General features: G+C 35.3%; 1 protein-coding gene across 1 annotated transcript in view; it reads left to right on the top strand.

Moving 5' to 3' along the window:
- The window catches only part of LOC128867115 (Krueppel-like factor luna), a 102,291-nt gene extending 87,328 nt beyond the window's left edge, over positions 1-14,963 (top strand). Inside the window, exon 4 of the mRNA XM_054108216.1 lies at positions 13,839-14,963. Coding sequence (XP_053964191.1) covers positions 13,839-14,014 — 176 coding nt within the window. The 3' untranslated portion in view covers positions 14,015-14,963. The remainder of the gene's footprint in view (positions 1-13,838) is intronic.
- Positions 14,964-17,311: the final 2,348 nt, after the last annotated feature.

The following is a 17,311-nucleotide window of genomic DNA, read 5'->3' as shown; positions in this document are numbered from 1 at the left end:
ACTAAATATTAATTACATTGTTTTTTCTTAAATATTATTTGTTGCCTAACTCTACTTTATATAAATGGCCATAAGGTTGGCAATATACACTATACTCTCTAACATCATATTAAGGAAGTCCATAAAGCAAATTTTCGTTTAAAAAATGACAAAAGCACAGATTTTAAATCCTTCAGACAAAGACTTACCTAAGCCACTGTGTGCACATTCAACTTACTTAAAAATTGAGCGACGCCACTTGGATGCTGCTGTTCGCTGCCTGCCGCACGTTGCATACATTTTTAAAATGCAACCATAAAATTACACGAAAATTTATTGCCTCAATCGCAGATAAAATGTAACCTCAACGCTTTATCAACTGCAGATGTCGCCATGCTATGAATTCACAATAACTTGCAAGGCTACTAGTTAGCAAACGTCTTGCTCTATTGCTTTTGTGTGAAAAGCTGTTAGTGTGTTTCTTCTGAATCTTAACCTCCTTTTTTTTCTTTTCGGTCAAGAGTACAGTAGCATCAAATAGCCACTAAATGCTCACTTACACTCATACACATACATTCGCTTTGGCAACCACTCGCTATTTTCGACCACAAAATGCAGCTAAGTCGTAGTAGCGCATTTTCTTTTATTGCTTTAGTGCATTTTGTTCTTTTCTTTTCCATTTCCGTAGTAATCGCGGAGGTCTTACTTCACTGCACTGCATAGGTAAACAAGGGTAACCTTGAGCACAGTGGATCATTAGGAGCTAAAACTAATGCCACTTCTGTAGGAAGAAAGCAATTCGGTTAGATAGGGATTAGTTAAAGTTGCGCGGAAGTTACCCAACTGGTTATAACTGACTGCGTTTGCATTAGAACTTGATGGATTTGTCTACTAAGACAATGGATGACGGTGGACCATTTCAATTCATTTCAGGTTCAGTCGGATCTACTTAGATCCTATGACTGCTTGGTATATAATTACTTAGAACTAAGAAGGTTGAAGGTGCATTGAATAATAGCGTTTCTGGACGTCATATGGGAATAAACTAGATCCTTTTCTATCTGAACAGATCTGACAGAAAAATTAAATTGTACCACAACAGCGCAAATAATTAGGTCACAAAAGATCTTTTAGGTGGAAGTGTCGGCCATTGGGCGCACTACAGATACAAAAAATGAAAATAATTGAAGCACTAGAAACAAAATATATAATATAATATATAAACTTTATGGGACGTTGTGAAATAGTTAATGCGAATTATTTAATTGTAGTTTTATACCTATAAAAAGTTCAATCTTTACAGTAAAACTATTCACTATTAATAAAAAGGAGCCTGTCTAAAAGTACATCATAACTGAATGCAATATCAATGCTAATCATCGTTATAGTGATGGATAGCAATATTCTGGAGAGTAGTTCCACAAAACTAAATGCAAAATTGGCACAAAGTGCGAAGACTCCTTTAACGCCACTTTTTTCTAGATACAGGAATTTCCAGGGACAGAGAACTTCTAAAACATCTCTCGAACGATATTCACAGCACCTAAAACTAAGTGGCTCTAATTTGCATCCTACTTATATTGCAACCAATGGATTTTAGGCGATGGGTGGTTAATGTAATTCACCAATTTTTGCGCAGAACTGGGAGTTACAGCTTCTCTTCACAACGAAATCTCTATGGCTGGAAAAATATGTCAATGAAGAACGAGGGAAGATAGAATTGGGATAGCTAGTGATAGCATATACTATTCTCGCGGCCGCCCTAGCCGAATGGATTGGTGCGTGACTACCTTTCGGAATTCAGAGCGAACGTAGGTTCGAATAACGGTGAAAGACCAAAATGAAGAACAAGTTTTTCTAATAGCGGTCGCCCCTTGGCAGACAATGACAAACCGCCGAGTGTATTTCTGCCGTGAAAAAGCTCCTTATAAAAAATATTTGTCGTTCGGAGTCGGCTTGAAACTGTAGGTCATCGCCAGTGCAGTTCCCCCGACAGTCGGTTCTACGTTACGGGAACGACCCAGATTTACTATGTATTCGGCCAAGGACTGCCACTCCAGCAGCACTGCCTATGCATGCATGGGGAATTTTTTTGCTGCTAAAACAACAACATCAACAACGCCAGTGCTGCTAACTCAGGTTAGTGTCGTTCGAAACTTTCCCGTAAACGCAACCAAATAAAAATGAGTGAGAAGTACGCGAACCGTTTTGAGGCGATATTTTTATGCACGCATTCGAGAATGCCCAAATTATCTTACGCCGCTGCAAAAGTGAATAAAAAGTCAAAAGAATTTGTTGTGATTCAGCGGTATAAGGTGTACCACAATTTTGCGTGCTTGGCTTGAAGCGAGTGACGACAAAAAAGCAGGATAAAGTGATCGTTCAACTTTTTAAGCGGGACTCTTCCTTGTGACTACGCCAAGCACGATCAGTTCCTGCTAAAAAGGGAATAGATGTGAGTATCAATACCACGTCGACTGAAGGAGACGAACATATCCTACCGTCCCACACCATCAAAACCACTGCTCTCAGAAAAACACATTAAGAAACAAAAAAAAACAAGATAATGGCGTCACAGTATTTGACTGGCCTTCCCAGTACTCAGATGCCAATCCGGTCCATGATTTAAAGCAACTCGTGCGTCAAGTTGGCAAAATCTAGTTTGCCGACGAGCTACTCAGAAAAGCTGGTTCAAAGCATGAAAAAGATGCCAGACGATGAAGACTACGCGGCTTATTGAGTAATTGCGACTCGTAGTTTTGTACATACCTATGTACTTTCATGTAAATAATTTTTTTAAATATATAATATATATTTTATGCTTCATGAATAATCGCGGTTCCTGTTTTCTGACACAGACTATATACTAGGGCGGGTCGATTTAAGAATCGCTCATTGCTCTGTGAAAATCGCATTCTAGGGATCAAAATAAGAAACTTTGCCGAAGGAACCATACCTCTAAAACGAATTCTGATGTCCCCCAATTTGGGTCGAACGAAAAATCCCACTTTGACCCATTTAGAGTGCTCCAATCGAGTCCAAATGTATGACCGACCCCCACTAACTCTGGACGGCCGATCCACCCATGCCAGTGGCACACCCCCTGGAACTCCCCTGGGGGGTTCCCCATACAATCATTTCAAAATATTCACCATTTTTGGCCTTTACATGAGAAAAGAAACTAAAAAGTTCGACGAAGTTCAAATTGGGCGACATCAGAATTCGTTTTAGAGGTATGGTTCCTTCGGCAAAGTTTCTTATTTTGATCCTTAGAATATGATTTTCACAGAACAATGGGCGATTTTTTTGCCTCCTTACAAATCGACCCGGCCTAATATATACTATTCTCGCGTAGATTGCCAGTAGACAAAGTTCGATATACTAGTGATTCGAATACCAAAGAATGTAGTGTCATTAAATTTGGAATGAATGATTTTAAAAAGTAGTTCCTAATGAAAACGTACAAAATTTGATCTAAGCGGCGATATTTCTATTCTGAAATTAGAACTTTTTCTTACGAATCAAACCTGTCGTAGTCTCGTTACCAGCAGCTGTTATATTTTTCCTAGCTTTTGAAGGTATCTCCAATATGAACAACAAATTATATTGGAGATTTTAGTAATAATTATAACCTTCCCGTGCATTGCCCTTGCCTTTAAGGTGGTGGCTGGTGAGCAGTGAATACCAAATAGAACAGTGCCATCTTGCAAAATTCTTGAACTTTTCAGAAGTGAGTCAGAAGTCATCCTTTATGCTTTCCAGAATATTTGGCACTTTCTAACTCACTGTATTAAATGGAATTGCGTTCATGTCTATCTTATCTTGCTATTCCACTTTACTTGCTCTGCCATGTTAATACTTTTGAGAACATGCTCCTCTGTCGCCTCCGTTAGCCACCTTCTTTATCGCACTGCTGCTATGCTGTTCATCTTTCCTTGCGTATTTACGCCTCTTTTTGTTTTAAACTCGAAAGGAATTTTTAATTTTCTGTTGGTGAATTTTCTATTATCGCAGTCCTTCGCCATCTTTGTTGCAACTACAACATTATTTGAAATATCTCTTTACACATGCTGGTAGCTACTAACTCACTTTAGTCGCACTTGGCTTTTGTTGCTCGAAAATCTTGGCTCGGATGTGGCGGTTGTTGAGTTGCTATTTTCTAGCATCAGTGTTCCGTTTGTTTACTTGCCGCTTTAGTTCACAACTTCTTGTTTTACAGTTCTAAGTGTGGCGTTTGTCATTCGTGTTGCTGTTGTCGGAGCTTACCATTTTTCTGGTCTGTTTGTGTCCTTTCACTTGACTGCATTTGTAATATTTTCTCAACGATTCTCCTTTTGGCATTTTTATAGCCGCTTCGACGCTTAAGTAATTGAAATGCCCAAAAAACCAAAAAATTAGACAAAATTGGCAACAGAACAAAATTGCCAGAATTTCAAGCGTGGGTAAGTTGAGTTGTGGTTATTGTTGATGGCTTCTTGCAAGTGGCTTTTGAATTGACGTCTAAGTGGGAATCGCGACTTTAACCGATTTTGGCTTGGGCGAGCAAACTTTTCAAAAATCCGGGATAAATAGAATAATTTAAATACCCATGTCATTGAGTTTTTATTTTCAAATTATTTTTTGAGTAATATATTGTAATATTCATGGGGTTCCCAACCAACGTAGTTATAGTCCAAAACTTGTTTTAAAGTAATGGGGGCCAAGTACATACAATGATTCATTTATTAAAGGTTTGCTCAGTTGTGACAGTCGATTTTTGACACTCCCTTACAAAAGGTTGCATTTATTTTTTTACATTTAGAGTAAAGACTGATAAGTTATCTTTCGATAAACATAATTAAAAAAACGTGGTAGAGATCTCTTGACATTTTCTCAGAAGATACAAGAAGTTCCTATAGGAAAATAATTGATGAAGAAAGAAAAAATCAAAATTCAAAATAAATATTCAATTTGAAAAATGGGATATTTGATTAACGGATGATATCAGTCAAAAATTCGACAAAAGGTAATCAAAAATTGATAAATAGACAAATTGGGACGATTAGATATGAGGCGACCAAAAAATTGCAACTGAAATAGCGAAACTTATGTGTCGTAATAGTTCCAGGGTTCGTGTTCAAAAATACACAAAATGAAATTGAAAATTAAAAATGTTTGGGCTAAAAATTTTAGGATTTTCGATGCCAAAACGAATACTTGAACTGATTCAATACTTCCTTACTTTTCCTGAGTACGTTTAACCCTAGAAGGTCATCGTTATTTTTATAACGTAGAGGTCATCCCTCGTCGATTCGACGACGGCATTACTCAAAGTCATTAATTTATTATCCTACCTATGAAAACCTACGCAAAACAATATATTCACATTACCTTGTTTATATGTCTTCTAAATAAAATAATATCAAATAGTTTTTCTTAAATCTTTTTATTATAAATAAAATTTTCACAGCTCTGATTCATTTGGCTTTTGTACAAAATGCAAACTAAGAAAAAAAAAGTAGCTATTTCATAACATATTATTCACTGAATGATATTTTTTCATAAAGATAATACTATTAACTAAAAAAATAAAATACTTCAGGGAATGAAAGTTCTCATTTTGTATAAGAGGCACAAAGCTCTATTTTATGCTCCCCACAAAGACTTTTCTTACATTTTGCACAAAATGATTTCGTCATACGTCGCTTAGCAGGGGGACAAATTGCTCAAATTAGTATATGCGGTATTTTCATCATAAGAAATAACATTTTCAATATTTGATGTAAACAATGCTGTTACTTCAAGTCTGTTTGTCAAGTGACTTTGAATAAGGACATAATGCAATTTTTTCATAAAAGCTAGACGACTAAGAGGTGTTTTATTTGTTTGAAATACGTTGTGTGAATAAGGCGTATAGTTTTCACGGCACTTTTGAATGAACATCTCCCACATTTCTCTGATGGGGGCAAACTTGTCTTCAACTATTTGAAGGCGTGCAGATTTATCGTCGAATCGAAGACACGACATACGAAATTTTTACCTTGCTTTTGACATTATTGCAATATATGTTGCTCCACCATAAGATCTGTCAAACAATTCATCTGCAGACAGATGCTGATCTTTCTTGACTGCTGTTAGTACCAAGAGTCCAATTAAGGCAGAAATTTAATTTGAAGAATTTGCTTTTCTTTGAGCTTCATCTGTAGTTACAAGTAAGATGGACTCTAATCGGCAGTCTCAATGTTTGTCCATTGAACAATTTTCTCCACGATCTCGGGTGTAATGAACATTGGGAAGCATTACAGTGGGTCTATAATATTTTTGCAATGGTGTGTTGGTCCCCGAGCTTTATGTACCACATTTCCACCATAACGATAAGATTTGCCCTTTTTTGTTGACCACTTATGTTGATTTTTGCCCGCAAAATAGATTTATTAAAATAAATTATATTTGACTTGGCTCTCAATAAATGTAAAGGTATATTATCTTCATCTGTGTCGGTTGATTTTTCTAAAGAACTTGTATCCCCTAAGCTTTCGTTTTGTTCGATTTCTGCATCAGATTCTAGTTCGCTGTTGTCTAACTCATCTTCTAATTCATTCTCGTCGTCGCACATTGCAAGAAATTTAATTTTTCAATTTCTTCGTCAGTATAAATTTTGCTGCCACTCATATTATATTACAACTGTACATACCAAACAGATAAATAAACAAGAAAAATAACTTCGGAACGAAAAACTCACACAAAAGTTCATCGTTCGTCTTTCCGACTACGCATTTTTAAAAAATAAATACTTACAGAGATCGTACGAAGCCAACCAACTGCAAGCGTCAACAGCGACTAACGCTGTAAAGAAGAAAGGCACCTTACAAAGAAAGGAACGGTGTGATAACGGTAAAATAAAAGCTCGCGTCGTCGAAACGACGTGGCACGACTTTCCAGGGTTAAACGAATATTTCTTATGCTATTAGTGCTTTATGAATATTATACATGTATATCTTTTGTTTGGATTGTTTGCTAACTTCCTATGTTTTGAACTTTCTATCAAATGCACTCCACATTCTCCACATCAAACTGATTAAAAGCGGTTATACGTTTAAACTAATATGTGCCACTGTAGTCCTCATTCTGTTCATTATAATAGTATCTTAAAAGAGCCAATACTTTGGTAGGCTTTTAAAACTGGATTGTTGTGTGTAAAGAATAATCTATGGTAATGTGCCATGCATGGCTCTGAATACTCGGTCCGCAAATAAGCACTAGTATATCTAACGCACCCCATGACCGCAAAGGCGTGACTGAAACTATAAAGGTGCTTTTTCATTAAGGTAGAATGATAACGATACAATTATTTGACTTTACAGATTTGCGTTTTACGTTGCAGTTCACTTTTTTAGCTTTATCTACTTTATATTACATGTACTTTGAAGTCAAAAATATGTATTTACAGTGGTCACATAATTTATTCGTACACCCTGCGTAGTACGTAAAAAACTTTAGCTTTGCGCAAAATATTTGCTGTGACAATATATTTCTTTTGGGTCACCGTAAAAATGTTGCATTCCTAATGAATTGCCGCAAACAAAATTCCCATTATTTCAACTCACACTGAAAGGTTCCAAGGAGAGCAGGCAGATGTGCCAAAATGCTGAAAAACATTTATTCGTACACTTGCAGTTCATGATATTGTTGCTGCAAAAGTAACGGTAAGAATTGTTTGTGCTTTTACTAATTGCTGAAACGAAATAAGATTGGTTTTTCTTAGCTTTTATCGCCGATTCAGTTTCAGTCGCGCGTAATATCTCGCTGGCGTAAAATTATTATGAAAATGTATAAAATTGTACTTGGAAAACAAGTATCTGCGCGAAATCGGCAAAACAATTGGCAAATCGCATTTTACGGTTGTTACTGCTAATTACGTTAATACTGGCAAATTGGAAGCTAATCACAACCAAGCCGGAAGGCGAAAAATACTGACTCCACGTGAGGAACGCAGCAAAGTACCATTAGTCGCGCAAAATCCGAAAATAACCTCCACGATGCTATGCCGAAATATTCTAGAGTCTTTGCATAAAAAAATAGGCCCACAAACAGTCCTTAATTGTCTGCACAACGCTGGTTATCATAGCAGAGTGGTACACCGCTAGCCCTACATACCAGATATGTATTAATAGAAAGCAGAGATTGAAGTTCGCCAAACGCTATATATTTGAGCCAGACTCTTTTTGGGAAAACGTTATATTTTGTGATGATTCCAAATTTAATGTTTCCGGATCAGATGGCCCTGCAAAAGTTTGGCGAAAAGAAGCAGTTCTTAAAGCTAAAGGCGGCCCAACAAAGTACTAAATACTCGTTTTTTTTCATTATTTTTTTTTTAATAAAATATTCCTTATATGGCTATGTACGAAAAAGATTTTTGCATAAAATTGTGCCTTATTCCTTAAGCTCTTTAATTCTAGAAATGAACTTGGAAGTTTTTGTTCCTCAAATATTGAATAAAAATGTTATATTTTACCAATATATTAAAATTTTGTTCCTTTGTAAAAAATTATGCAAAGTATCAGGTGTATCTGCTTATAAACTGTGAGTGTACGAATAATTTTTGTGACCACTGTATATATTACGAGTATATCATTTCCTTTCTTAGTAAATATTCTCATTACAATATTTGACTTTCTTGTAAATATTAATTCTTTTGTTTTGTTTAATTGTTTCGCAGTTGTTCCGCATCCTTTGCAGTTTTATTTTTCATCTATTGTACTTTGTCGTTGCTTGAGCTACGAACCGCATTGCTGCTAGTACTCGTAACAATTGTTGTTGTTATAGCTATTTTTCTTTCAGTATTTGCTTTGCTTACTTATTTCTTAGAATATGCCTTGGATGTGCTGAGGTAGAAACAACAGTTTCTCTGGTTGTTTCTTGCTTTTTTCCGCTTTGCTCGCGCATATTTTGTTAGGGAAATACGAAAAGTTTCTTCATTTTGAGTTGTATGAGAATTTTGTTTTTATTTAACACACATACTTTTTTGAATTGTATTTAATATTTAATTTTTTGTTTCTTTGCTTTATTCAAAAACTGAAACAAAGAATTCGTACTTAAGAAGGCAGAGAAAGTTTTTCGCTTATATTTGAATAAATATCTGCTATATTGTAACCGTATGCAATATTGGGAAGGCAAGTGGATGTGTATGCCTATGCAAGTACATATGTATATGACAATTAAGATTACCGTTCAATTATATTACTTTTTTCAATGCGCGACTTATAGGTAGGTAGGTTTGGCAGCCGCATCGCACATAGAGACAACGATGCCACTTAGACCACGAAATGGGTCCGTTGTGAACCGCAGGGGCTGGGCTACATTTCCCTCCCCATATTAAACCATCCTGAGCTTTTGACAAAGCGTAAAAGGTTGTTGATACCTAAAGTGTATAGATTATCTATATTCGTTAAGAAGTAGGATTTTAAAAATCGGTTTCTGCTTTTGGCTAGAGCTGGGCATGTGCAAAAAAGGTGTTGAATCGTTTCCAACTCCTCCTCATTTCTGCAGCTACGACAGAAATCATGCGTGTAAACGCCTAATCTCTTTGCATGATTTCCTATGAGACAATGTCCTGTGAGGGCCCCTACTAAGGTCCTGATTTGAAGTCTACTCAGTTTTATAATACTCTTAGACAGACGTAAGTTGAGCCTTGGCCATGTTTGCCTAGCAATTTCACTGGTATTAACGCTAATCCATCTTTGATTTGCAGACCTGATTAATGCGTCCTTAATGAGAAGCTTACAAGTTGCGAGAGGTTTCTCCATAAAATTACTTATGTCTGGCATACAGGTACCTTCTCTTGCAAGTTGGTCTGCCCTACAGTTCCCTGGTATATCTCTGTGGCCTGGAACTCAGCATAAGATTATACGATATTGTTTGGCCATCTCATTTAGAGATTAGCGACAACGTAAGACACTCCTTGAAGTTGTTTGGAATGCATCCAGGGCTCGTAGGGCAGCTTGGCTGTCTGATAGAATGCAGATATTCGTTGATGATATTCTGTCTTATCTTTAACCATTTTAACGCTTCATGAATAGCGTTTATTTCCGCTTGAAAAACGCTACAGTGATCCGGTAATTTAAAGGATTCACTAATAGAAAGCTCTTCGCAAAATAACCCTGATCCTACACTGGTGTCCATCTTAGACCCGTCCGTGTAGATCTTTACGGGTGTGTTGGAAGTTGGATCTTCTTCAAACCATTCCAGTCTAGAAGGGATTTTCATTAGGAAATTCCTTTCGAAGCAGACTTATAACTGCACCCTGATTATCAAATCTCTCTTTATTGGTGCCAAGCTTACTCCTAGAGGCTTTTCCAAAGTGTGCAATATGCATGCTTTATGATGATTTATTTCTTGAAATATATGTACACACGTATACATGTACTATATACTGAATTTAGCTGAGAATCTCTCAGATTCAAGTCTGCCAAATGTTTAAAGAGCGCCAAAACTCTGTGAAATAGCTTCCACTGATTTCAAATAGCTCATTGCGGATAAGGTATTTGAAATTTCTTTTTGCATTTTTTATTTCTTTAAATGATACCTGATCAATCCTACATTAACCAATTTGACGATTTGTTCAGCTAAAATGGCTTTTCTGGCTTCCAAGTGCTATGATATAATGAAAAAAAAGGAAAAAAACTCTAAAGAACACCTCTGGAAACATCTTATTTAAGGGTACCCGGTGGTCTAGAGCACGAAAATTTCACCTATTTTCACGATTTTTTTTTTTTTGCCATTAAAAATTTAAAAAACGATGTTTCAACTTTTCGGGCTTATTAGTACGTTTATTGAGCATACAACAAATTTCTTTTTTTACTTTTGAAACAATATTTATTATTAATATATAAAAATGCCGCTGAAGATGACCCTCTCGAAAAATCGAACCCGGACGGCGTAGATGATTTCCAGACTTCTACGCATCTGAAACCCAAAATTCAAGAAGATTCTTAATCAGAAAGAGTGCAGTTATGATCGGAACTAGAACTAACCGAAAAAATGAAAAATTGACAAAATGACGCACTTTAAAAAAAAAAGTTCGTAAAATCGAGGTTTTTTCACTAGTTTTTTAGTTTAAAAAATAGGAAATTATTTAAATAAAATTATGATTCTAGTTTCGACGATAGCGATACATGTTGTGAACCACATATTAAAATTTCAAGTGTTTCGGTTGAATAGTTTTTTTGTTTTTATCCCCGTCGTGCCGAAAAAAGTCGTTTCGAGATATGTAAATGAGTTTAAAGTTTAAGGTACAGAAGCGCGACTAATGTGTTTTAAGTTTTTGGACTTAAATTAAAACCACCAAAGTTATTTTTTTCCTTATTTTTGTTTTAAACAAAATCAACCTTCTTGGTTGTTGTGAATCGACAGACTGACTTAAAATAATTTTCTTAATTCTAATAACACTTGTTTTGCGCTCAGTTTATGCAGTACTTTATGCTTATTGAGAGCATAACTGCATTGAGCGAAAAACGTGTCGGTGTAATATTGCATACTAAGCAAATCTTTTGGTGGGAACCTTTACTTGTGATAGTTTGGTGTATGATTCCAATTTCATTAAATGTAAGACAATACTCTCACAACTCAAAGAAGAGAAATAAATAGATGGGGTGGTGGAGTGATGGTACGTAACTCGCGCGGACCGCTCTCTACCTAGTTAATGGGCTGTAGAAGCTATAATATTGGAAATTTCCGCATGAAAATTTCACAGTGTATTCTTAAGATACCATACTTTCGAAAAGTCGAAAAAACAAAAAATCGATTTTTAGAAATGTCTATACCACCGGGTCCCCTTGCCAAAAGGCATTTCGATTTTTTCGTTGCAAACCACTTTTTTCGAGGCAAGAGGCGCCTGAAAGTTTAGAAAAATTTTATTAAAATGCCTTAATTATTATATGGAAATTGACTGAAAAAGGATCAATATCTACACCATTGTATATTTTAGTTCACTTCTTAACCCAAAGTAATCCCTACCTTACTGCTACCTTAGCCATGATGCGACGGAGTCTGTCTGCCAGTAGACTAAGGCACCGTATAATATACTGTGCGTGTCAAAATAAAGTGTACAGCGTACATCAGTAGCATTTTAGCGATGTTGTACGGTAAAAAAATCCGTTATATTTGGTAGTTTACTTCCTTTTTCGATGCACTGAAACTTTTTTCATATTGTATTTTAACCCTTTCGGTACGGAAAGCCGCTAACGGAAATACAAATTATTTTATATGTTTATTAGTTGCTATGGGTGAAATAAAAGTCTTTTGTCCCATCAAAATTGTAGGTATCTTCAAACATTGCCGGGACATATAAGTCCCGTTCGGACCGAAAGGGTTAAGTGGTTGTGATCGGCAGACTGAAAAGTTTTTGTCTACAGTGAATTCAATTCTATTATTTATTTTTTTTAATAATGGGTAAACAAACTTCGACTGATGTTAGAGAACTGGTACTAAAGCTTCGCAATGAAGATAAAACCTTTCTTGAAATTGGCTCTATTGTCAACTGTGAAAAAAATAGTTGACGAAAACAAAAAGTTCGGCAAAGTAGAAAATTGCACAGGTGCAGGCGTCCAAAAGTTTTAAATAAGATTGAAGTAAGGTCTATAGTGCATGATGTCTAGAAAAATCCCTATAAAAGTGCGGCCAAGATATCACAAGAAGTTTCAACTGCATCAGATACTAGCGTAAGTGCCAGTACAATACGTCAAGCGCTGCATGTAAATGGGTTACATGGTCGTCTCCCACGAAAAAAGCCGCTAATATCGACAATTAATAAAAAAAACGTCTTGATTATGCAAAAAAATACGAAAATCGGGATGTTTCTTTCTGGAATAATGTCCTGTTTAGCGATAATCGAGGTATTTGGGCAGAAAAAACCGGTTAAAGTCTGGAGAACCAAAAATAAAGAGTATGCCGACCAAAACTTGATAACCACAGCTTAGCACGGTGGGGGTTCGGTGATGGTGTGGGGATGTATGGCGGCACGCGGAGTTGGCAATTTGGTTTTTATTGAAAGTACCATGAACAAAACAGATTATCTGAATATTTACCAAAATAATTTTCTAACCAGTGTGCAGAATTAGACTTGCAGGGATCTTGGATCTGTCAACAGGATAATGATCCCAAGCACACAGAAAAAATAGTAAAAGAATGACTGCTTTATCGTACTCCTAAGACATTGGATCATCCTTCACAGTCACCGGACTTAAACCCTATTGAACATTTGTGGGAGCATTTAGACCGCCAAATCCGGAAAAGGACAATCACCAATATGGATATGCTGAAACTCGTTATACAGGAAGAGTGGGATAAAATTTCATCTGACGTGTCAAAAAAACTAGTTTAGTCGATGCTACGAAGACTGCCTTCCGTTATCAAAGCAAAAGGGAAATCAACAAAATACTAAATCGATATCATTTTTGTAAAATATATTTCTGTACACTTTATTTTGACGCGCAAAATATGCACTAAATTTTGTTTTTGTCTACAACTTTTGTTGTTGTAATTTATTTTTTTGTTGTTTTCTAGTAATTAGTAGAGAATCAAATACTAATTTAAAAAACATGAATTTAAAATATATTGTTTTGTTATAAAAAGACAGAAATAAAATCCATATTGTAACAAAATGCTTTGTACTGTTGAAATATTTATCCTCGGAGTGTTTATGTATTTCAGCCACCTAGCAATTATTGCAAGTTTTGCCTCAGAAAGCTTTTTATCCAAATGTTTTATGTAACTAAGTTTATAGTTTAACATAATATCAAGGTATTCATGAACCTTTATCTAATCAGCTGGCTAAACCTTTTCCTATGATCTCATCTTCGTCATCTTCTCTCTCTTTACAGGCGAGAAACCATATAAATGCTCTTGGGAAGGATGTGAGTGGCGTTTCGCACGCAGCGACGAATTGACGCGACACTATCGCAAGCACACGGGCGCCAAGCCGTTTAAATGTCGTAACTGTGATCGCTGCTTCTCCCGTTCAGATCACTTGGCGTTGCATATGAAGCGTCACATGTAAATAACAAAAAGTTTTCCAAATAGAATGAAGCAATTAGGTTGAAACAGATGAACGAAAGTGGCATACCAAATGAAGGTGCAAAATGTGCAAATGTGTTAAGACTAACCGAAAGCAGTACATATGTAGCAGAATAACTGAAAAGATAATTAAAAAATGCAAAAAATCAAAGCAAAAGCATACGTACTAAAATTAGCTATAAGGAAAAAAATTAGATATTAAGAGAAATCATATAAAATGAAAAAAATTGATAATTGAGAAATGTAATCATAATGTGCCATCAACACACAAAAAATGCAAATATTAAGAAATAATTAGTTAAGGAAATACAAATAATAATAAATATCAAAACAAAAAAACGCACACACACATGACAAAAAACCAAAAAAAAAAAAAAAAAATACAAAATTGCGTATGGAAATTATTTCAAATTGTTTAACTTTATCTAATGCGACTACATAAATTTAGGCTAATCTTTGAACACATTCAACAAATTTCCATATTATTTGTGTGCAAATATAAAAATGTATTGTATACAAAAATGAACAATGCAAATAGTTGATAATTTTATTATGTTGACATAACAACATACTGTACTCCTTCAGGTGTTCAATGCATTACATTTTAGATCGCTACAAAGCTGCTTTAATTCACGCATACAAATAAATAAATACATACATTACATAGGTATGTATATAAAAATCTTTAAGAGCTTACAAATAATTTTCGCCTTTTAGTCGTAATTGTATTTTTTGTTTTTGTTATGTTTTTCTATGTAAAACATGATCCAAAATACCTATTTTTAAGTGCATGAAAAACTCTATAAAAATGTGTGAAAGCTTTGAGTGTTAGACCTTGTACGCTGATAGAGCTTTTGCTATTTGAGTATACAGAACAAATGATAAATTTTACCAAAGTAAAGCAATTTTTTTATTATTACTATTATTACAATTACTAAATAATTATTGTAACTAAAATTTATAATTAACTAGATTTCTTGTATTTGTTGCATTGAAAACGCGAAGCACATGAAAAAAAATTTAAACATTAACTTGGTATTATGAATTAGTAACTTTACGTAAATGAAATGGATATGCATTTAAGTTTGTAGCTACGAACTAATGCAAGTAAATGCAATATATGTACATATATATACATAAGTATGGTATATATGTAGAGCAAAGTATGTATGCACTGTGCACTGTTTATAAAAGAAAATAAGAAAATTTTGTATTATATAATAAAGCTTTGCTCTCCGCTTTAGCTAATAGATGGGAATGCCATTTAAAAATCGGCAAAGAAATGCGTGGAAATAATTTCCTTTCGAATGCACGCAGCTTTGAGTGTCAGTTCTGAGCTTCCACTAAATTCAACCACCTTGAAAAGTTTATCATAAAATTTTATTAACAATATCACCTCCATTTGCATGAAGATATTTAAATTTGGAAAGCTCTAGTGAACTGCTATTGAATATTCAACGTTCAATTGCTAGAATATAAACAGCGGGAATGGTGTGAACTAAAAATAAAAAGTGTTTAAAGCTTTCATATTGGATGCGCATTCGGCGGCAGTATTGCATTTTTATGGCGCTATTAAATCACTCAGTGAAAGTATATTCATTCGTGAAGGCTTTCATTTCATAGCACTTTGCGCAAAGGTATGAAATATCCGAATATCTACCCTACAAGACAGTGCTGAGCACTTTTGACAAAAATTCCAACACATTTACAAGTATTTTATTAGTCTCTAATACATGCTCATTATCAGAATAGCATATACAACATTTTTTAATGGGGAAATCAAATATTTCATTTGATATTCTTTTCCCCTGTTCGGTGTGACTTCTATCTCTCTTTTACCAATAGCAATTTTATATAAGTGAAAAATATATCTACTATACTTTAAACGCCAAGGCATCAGTGTTGATTAATTTTAACGAAATAATGTGGCTGTTCTGAAAACAGTTCTAGTGTGAGATTTAGCTGTCTTTGTTTCATACTTGTTATAGCCGAGCGAGTAGTTGCTTGGCTAAGACTTGAGAATTCGAGAGTTCGAATCTCCGTGGATGAAACACCGAATTGGTGTGTACAAGTTTTTTAATGTAAACAAAAAAATATTGAAAATTCGTGAGTTCGAATCTCAATGAAAAATATAAATTTTATAATTTCTAAATAAAACAATTTAACGAAACGCATAAGCCTGATTACTTTTTAATGAGGAGTTATTGAGGAGTTTGTGCTGATTCCTTTTTGATGACGAAAATGAGTAGTTTAGAGCAAAGCAGATATATTTTTCAGTTATAAGAAATTTGTATTGGTAAAAGAGAGATAGAATATCACACCGACAAGGGGAAACTATCAGAACTTTCCCATGGCTAGAACAAAAATGTGTAGTTGGATGATGATAGTGATGATGATAATATGAGTGCTAATATGATAGTCAGCTGTCTTGTAGGGTATGCGCCTATAAAGCACTACGTGACTACATTGTGCTCTGGAGACTTGAGAACTTGTTAACAACTTTGCTGTCGCAGCTTCAGAAACCTGGTGGAGACAGGAATTGCATTGTGATCGCTTCACATTTTAACTTAGAATATGTCAATATCAATATCTAAATTTCACAAATGCAAAAATTTCACGCAAAAAATATTTTACTCGAGGGCAATAATTGGCATATCTGCGGAAATTAATAGTAGTTTGCGTTTATGCTTGGAAAAATGCTTTGCTGTTAAAAGCTCATTTAATATGCGGGCTTTTAAGTGAGTGAAAACCAAAGCTATGTTTATACGATATATTGGGTTGGGGAAAAAGTGATGTCGTATTTTGTCAATTGAGCGCGACATTAAAACATGTCTTGCGTTGTACTTATTACATCGGGTCACACTAAACGGCGATTTGAAGACGACAATCTGTACTACAAGTGTCTCTTTGACAGTGTTGTGATCGTACGTTTCAGTCTTAAGTTATAGCGAGTCAAAGATGGAGTCCACCAAGCAAGAAATTCGTCATATTTTACGTTTTTACTACCTTAGAGGTAAAAATGCAACGAAGGCGACGGCAAAAATTTCTGAAGCTTATGGGCCTGATACTGTAACGATTCGATGTCGTCGAAGATGAACCCCGTACTGGTAGGCCTATCGTCGTAGAGACTGATAAATACGTTGAAATTATCTAAAGAGACCAGCATGTGAGCATTCGCTCGATTAGTCAGGAACTAGGTGTAGACCACAAAACCGTTTGGAGCCATTTGCAGAAGATTGGATTCCGAAAAAAGCTGGATGTTTGGGTGCCACACGTGTTG

Source organism: Anastrepha ludens, chromosome 6, assembly GCF_028408465.1.
Source record: "Anastrepha ludens isolate Willacy chromosome 6, idAnaLude1.1, whole genome shotgun sequence".
Lineage (NCBI taxonomy): Eukaryota > Metazoa > Arthropoda > Insecta > Diptera > Tephritidae > Anastrepha > Anastrepha ludens.
This window is presented reverse-complemented; position numbering and strand designations above follow the sequence as displayed.